This window comes from Enhydra lutris, unplaced genomic scaffold (assembly GCF_002288905.1).
Source record: "Enhydra lutris kenyoni isolate GAN:26980312 unplaced genomic scaffold, ASM228890v2 scaffoldscaffold937, whole genome shotgun sequence".
In the NCBI taxonomy this organism is placed as follows: Eukaryota; Metazoa; Chordata; class Mammalia; order Carnivora; family Mustelidae; genus Enhydra; species Enhydra lutris.
Genome location: NW_019155021.1, coordinates 1 through 6,905, shown reverse-complemented (window position 1 = coordinate 6,905; position 6,905 = coordinate 1). Strand labels below are relative to the sequence as shown.

Below are 6,905 nucleotides of genomic sequence, written 5' to 3'. Positions count from 1 at the left end.
TGGGGAGATGGAGAGGAGAAGGGAGTTGGGGGAAATCATATGGGGACACAAAGCATGAGAGACTGTGGACTCTGAGAGACAAACTGTTGGTTTTGAAGGGGAGTGGGGCAGGGAGTTGGGTGAGCCTGGTGGTGGGTATAATGGAGGGTATATATTGCATGGAGCACTGGGTGTGCTTCATAAACATTGAATTCTGGAACACTGAAAAGAAATTAAAAAAATAAAACTTTTAAAAACAGAATCCTTTGACACTTTCTTATGAAAGAAGTAATTTTCATTCAACTTCCTCTAAAAATCATTTTGAAAGATATACTCTGCCTCATTTTCTCAAAAAATTTTTACACAATTTAGGCCAACTACTGGCACTTAGAAATTAAGTTGTAGATACTTATGTGAAAAGACTTGATTAAAAAGGAGGAAAAGAGAGACTTGGGTCTAATAATTCTAAGATTTTAACTCCAGACCTGATTAGATTAGATCATGGATCAGAGTGTGAACTAATAATATGTTGTCGGTCCAATATTCCTTCTGTCTTTGTATTTCTTGGCAGATACACTCTGTTAGCTCAATGATCTGGGGAAATCGTTCACTATTGATGGAATTTGTGTTCCTGGCCTATCCATCCAAACCAGAGATCTGTGTCTTGTCCTTCCTGGGAGTCAGCCTCGTTTATACCTTGATCATCACTGGGAATGTCCTCATTATAGTGGCCATCCAGACAGAAGCTCGCCTACATACACCCATGTACTATTTTTTGGGCAGCCTCTCAGGAGTAGAAATATGTTACACTGCGGTGGTGGTGCCCCACATCCTGGCCAACATCCTACAGTCAGAGAAGACCATCACCCTCCTGGGCTGTGCCACTCAGATGATCTTCTTCATTGGGCTTGGCAGTGCTGATTGCTTGCTCTTGGCCACCATGGCCTATGACAGGTATGTTGCCATCTGCCACCCCTTGCAGTACCCTCTCACCATGACTTTAACTCTCTGTGTCCGCTTGGTCATGGCCTCTGTGGGCATTGGCTTGTTCCTGTCCACACAACTGGTGGCCTTCATCTTCTCTCTGCCATTCTGCCAGGCTCGAAGTATCCAACACTTCATTTGTGATATTCCACCAGTGATGCCTCTTGTTTGTGCCAACAGCCACATCCATGAGCAGTTAGTGCCGGTGGCAGCCACACTGGCCATTGCCGTGCCTTTCTTTTTCATTGCTACTTCCTATGTCTTCATTGTGACTGCCGTGCTCAAGATCCACTCAACAGCTGGGCGTCACCGGGCCTTTTCCACCTGCTCCTCCCACCTCTCTGTGGTCCTTCTGCAGTATGGCTGTTGTGCCTTTGTGTACATGCGTCCCAGCTCCAGCTACTACCCCAAGCAAGATCAGTTCATCTCACTGGTGTACACATTGGGAACCCCACTGCTCAACCCACTTATCTACACCCTGAGGAACAGTGAAATGAAGGGGACTCTGGGGAGAATTCTTACCAAGAATTGCCTCTCCCATAACAACTAGAGGAGTCTACAACCTTCAGGCAAGAGTTTGATTCCAGCTCATGCAAATCTCAATGCAACTGCGATTTCTCCCAAATAATGTTAAAAATAAGCTTTTAAAATGGTATAAATTATCTGGATACCATTTAGCTATGTGTGCTGGAGACCTTTAAAAGGCTTCTACTATTTCACTCAGTAATTCTCTTCTAGAAAGGAAATGAACAAATGAGCATAACGATAGAAAGTAACAAGTATAACACTGCATCTCAGGTATCAGCTGGAAAGAGATGGTTCATTCAATAAATTTTGACTGAAAGAAAAAAATATACAAAGATTGTATATAGAAGTATGAGTAACGAAGCTGGTATGTGCAGCAACATACTTGCATTGGAGCAGTAACAGGAAGCCATGATCAACCCTAGACCTCACAGACATAGGGAAGAGTATGACCAGAGACCTGTAGGAGCCAAGTTTACTGAGAGAAAACACTTGGTAGGAACTGTGGCTTTAGGGGAAAGAAGCAACAGTTGACAGAAATACACCATGCAAGGAGAGACCAGGAGATAAATACCCCAAACGCTCTCTGCTCGTATCCCCCCAAACCCTTGCCTGTCCCCCATGGGCCAAACCTGACTGAAAGCAAGAGGAAAGAGTAGACTGAATGTTTCAGTTCCAAGAAATTAACCTTTTGGAGAAGACAGGCAAGAAAATGATCTTGAGAGTTAGGGGCAAACAAAGCATAACCAGAAAAAGATTGTTTCTTTCTTTTTTTTAAGATTTTATTTGACAGAGAGAGAGCACAAGCAGGATGAATAGCAGACAGAGGGAGAGGGAGAAGCAGGCTCCCCGCTGAACAGGGAGTCCAATGTGGGGTTCAATCTCAAGAACCTGGGATCATGACCTGAGCCAAAGGCAGCTGCTTAAACGACTGAGACACCCAGGCACCCCAAAATTGTTTCTTATATAGTATTTTGTGTAGAAATGACGATATCTTAACAATCCAATTTCCTTGTAATAAATATGGGCTGAACAACTAATATATGAAAGAATATTGTTCATACCCCCTGGCCCCAATGCATGTCCTCCAACCAAGCTCTATTTTCCAGAAAGAGTTAAAAGTAGCTTCCATCCTCATTTGCCTTACCAAATTCCTGTTTTTCTAGTAATATTTTGTTATCTTGTCAGCTGTTTAGGGTTTTTCAATATTCTCTATGTCACCTAGCATTTTAGGTAGTAATTGGCTTCTCAGTAACAAGTTCATTTATCAGTGATATTGTACAGTCAATAATCCCTAATTAGTTATATAACTAAAGCACTGGTTATCAGGCAAGTTTACAGATAGGCAATGAAAAAGGTTTATGGAACAGCACAGGTCCTAGATTGCCTCTTTCTACCTGTGTGACAAGGAAAAAAAATCACTTAAACCTTCTGTGCCTTGACTTTATTTTCATTCAGATGGAGATTACAAAAACCTATCATTTAAGGATCAAATGAATTAATACAGGATTTACAGTAAGCCCTTTAAACATGATATCAATTATTATTGTCTTACTGTTGCCACTATTATTACTGCCATTATTTAGGGTATATTGAGGTAAAATAAAGGAAAAGAATTGGAGAGAATATTTTATAGGTGATGTTACAAGTATTTCCTCCAGCATTTCTTCTACACTCCCTTGGAATGTTCAGCTGAGTTCCTCAAGTAGAGTTCGTTTTAGTTTCACACCATTTTCAGGTTTGAGGGGAATTAGCATAACAATGAAAGGTAAATTTATCTCAGAGAATTTGCCTTCTTTTTGAGATTTACCAAAATTTAAGTCATTTTAGATACTTTGAAATTGGGGAATTGTATTTTAATTTGTCATTTTTATAGTTGTAATAAGTGTAATGATTTTAAAGAAAACCTTTCCCATTCTACCTAAATCTATAGAAATGATTAACAGAATACATATACTATAGTCCATTTGGACCGCTATAACAGAACACTGTAGACTCGGTGGGGAGGGTGCTTAAACAGTAGCATCCAGCTCTTGTTTTTGGCTCAGGTCATGATCTCAGGGTTCTGAGATCAAGACACACATCAGCCTCCACACTCAGCAGGGAATTGGCTTGAGATTTCTCTGTCTCTCTCTCCCTCTCCCCTTCCCCCTGCTTGCCCATGTGTTCTCTCTCATAAATAAATAAATAAATAAATAAACTCTTAAAATAAAGAAAAAATCTTTGTTAAGTTTCCTGTAAACACGAAGCAGAGAAAACTTATAATTGTTAAAGACTGAACCTGTGGAACCTACAGGCAAACTGGGATTTTCATGCCACCGACTTAAAGTATCAGTTAATTACTGATATAAAGCAAACTGCTCCAAAATCTAGTTGTTTGAAACAATAACTACTTATTAATTTTCACGATTATGTGGTATGGTTTCCCTGGGCTCAACAGAATGGTTCTCATGTTCTGTGTTTGCTAGGGTCACAGATAGTTGCATTCAGCTGGGAATTTGCCTGGGGCTGAATTATCTAAGATGACTTCATTCACATCATTGATATTTTGGGTGTTGGTTGCCACTTACTCTCTTTCCACATGGTGCTTCACCATTCAGGGGTCCTGCACCAGCTTCTTCATACAATGTGTGGATCCAGAGATCGAAAGTAGAAGCTACAGGGGTGCCTGGGTGGCCCCGTCTCTTAAGCATCTCCCTTTGGCTCAGGTCATGTTCCCAGGGTCCTGGGGTCAGGCCTGCACTGCGCTTCCTGCTCACAGAAGGGGTCTGCTTCTCCCTCCTCCTCTGTGTGCTCACTCTCTCTCTCTCTCTCTCAATTAAAGAAAATCTTTAAAATAATAAAATGAATAAAGTGGAAGCTACTGATGTCTTGCAGCTATGCTAGCAAGTCTTAGTTCTTCATTTTTGCTTCATTTTATCATGGAGGAGGAGGACGATAGTGATGATGATGATGGTGATGATGGTAATGAACCTGACATGATCACTTACATGGTTTGGTTTACTTATCCTTTCCAAAACCTTAGAAGAGGAATACCATTATTATCCCCAATTCACAGAGAAGGAAACTAATGCATAGGAAGTTTAAATTACTATCCAAGGTTTCAAGAAGGAAAAAAAAAAAAAAAAAAAAAGAAAGAAAGCAATGGTAAGAGGCATAGCCCAGGATCAAACCCAGGTGATACAGCTTCTGAGGCCACACATTTAATCAAAGATGATCTAGTGCTCTCCCCAGAACAGTAAGTGCTCAGTGCCCAGAGCCCAGTGAAACAAATAAGAAGGAGGCTGTGTTACGTGAGATATGGGGTGAAACAGAGAGCAACAGAGGGTGGTATGGTAGGAGATAAGATAAAATATGGCACGAGATAAGATAAGAAATTACAGAAAGTCAATTTATAGACCATAGTAAGAACTTCCATTTTACCCTAAGTAAGGTGCAAGGCCCCCAAAGAGATCTGAGCACAGTAGGGCATTATCAGGCTTATATTTTAAGTGAATCCCTCTGTGTGCAGAGTAGAAAATCTACTATTTTAGAGGAAAGAGGAGAGGATCAGAATCTTGTTAGGCAGCTATTGTAACAATGTAGGCAAGTAATCATATTTTGGATGTCTTTTGAAGGTAAAACCAATAGAATTTCATACAGACTGGACGTGGGGTGTGAGTAGAAGAGGGCAGTGAAGGATGACTCCAAATTTGTTTGACCTATAAAAGTGGAATAATGAGGAGCCACTTACCAAAATTGAAAATTCTAAGGGAAAATAAAATTTCATGTAGAAAATTAAGAATTGTGTTTTGGCTATGTTTCATCTGAAATATATCTTGGATATCTAAATCAGAAGACAGGTGGTTGGTACCATCATAAATTCACAATGATCAACATGTTAATGACAAATCATTAAACCTCACTGTCCTTATTTCCATCCTCCTCATTTTCCTTGGCTGGATTCTCTTTATTGTCCCGTCACTCAAATGTTAGTGCCCCCCAAAGCTCAGCCCTGCTCTTGGATCAGAAGAATAAACATTGCTAAAATGTCCATACTGCCTAGAGCAATCTATACTTTTAATGCCATTCCAATCAAAATTCCACCGGTATTTTTCAAAGAGCTGGAGCAAATAATCCAAAAATTTGTATGGAATCAGAAGAGACCCCGAATCGCTAAGGAAATGTTGAAAAACAAAAATCACGTTACCTGATTTCAAGCTTTACTACAAAGCTGTGATCACCAAGACAGCATGGTACTGTCATAAAAACAGACACATAGCCCAGTGGAACAGAATAAAGAGCCCAGATATGGACCCTCAACCCTATGGTCAGTTAATCTTTGACAAAACAGGAAAAAATATACAGTGGAAAAAAGACAGTCTCTTCAATAAATGGTGCTGGGAAAACTGGACAGCTATATGTAGAAAAATGAAACTCAACCATTCTCTTACACCATACACAAAGATAAACTCGAAATGGATAAAAGACCTCAACGTGAGACAGGAATCCATCAGAATCCTAGAGGAGAATATAGGCAGTAACCTGTTCAATATCAGCCACAGCAACTTCTTTCAAGATATGTCTCAAAAGGCAAAGGAAACAAAAGTGAAAATGAACTTTTGGGACTTCATCAAAATCAAAAGCTTCTGCACAGCAAAGGAAACAGTCAAGAAAACAAAGAGGCAACCCACGGAATGGGAGAAGATATTTGCAAATGACAGTACGGACAAAAGGTTGATATCCAGGATCTATAAAGAACTCCTCAAACTCAACACACACAAAACAGACAACAATATCAAAAAATGGGCAGAAGATATGAACAGACACTTCTCCAATGAAGACATACAAATAGCTATCAGACACATGAAAAAATGTTCATCATCACTAGCCAACAGGGAGATTCAAATGAAAACCACATTGAGATACCACCTTACACCAGTTAGAATGGCCAAAATTAGCAAGACAGGAAACAACATGTGTTGGAGGGGGTGTGGAGAAAGGGGAACCCTCTTATACTGTTGGTGGGAATGCAAGTTGGTGCAGCCACTTTGGAGAACAGTGTGGAGATTCCTCAAGAAATTAAAAATAGAGCCTCAGTCTTAAAGTAATCTCACTTGATATCATGGTTTTAACATATTTGAAAATTTTATATACATAAAATGACTATGATTGCCTGGCACAGGTTAATCATTCAGAAATTATTAGCAGTGTTATTAGCTCTTACCCCTACACTGGAGCCATAGACCACAGCAGATTTCATGATACTAAGCTTGGACCAGCTTGTCAGTGCAGTTACTGTGGAGTATGCTTGATCATGTAGTAATGAACTCACCGTGGCTGATTCTCCGGGACTCCAGGAACTGGGACTTTATCAAGGAAAGGCAAAGTAAGTCTGTAAAATCATTGATATTATATTTATCATATTTGAGTTAATT

General features: G+C 40.0%; 1 protein-coding gene across 1 annotated transcript; it reads left to right on the top strand.

Annotated features, from left to right (window-relative positions):
* Nucleotides 1–568: 568 nt before the first annotated feature.
* Nucleotides 569–1,513, top strand: LOC111140413 (olfactory receptor 10W1-like). The gene has a single exon (XM_022492674.1). The coding sequence runs from the start codon at nucleotides 569–571 to the stop codon at nucleotides 1,511–1,513; it is 945 nt and encodes a 314-aa protein (XP_022348382.1).
* The last annotated feature ends 5,392 nt before the right edge of the window (nucleotides 1,514–6,905 follow it).

What these genes read in the sequence shown, in the direction of transcription:
- LOC111140413 (XM_022492674.1), top strand. Translation starts at nt 569, where the DNA reads ATGATCTGGGGAAATCGTTCACTATTGATGGAATTTGTGTTCCTGGCC.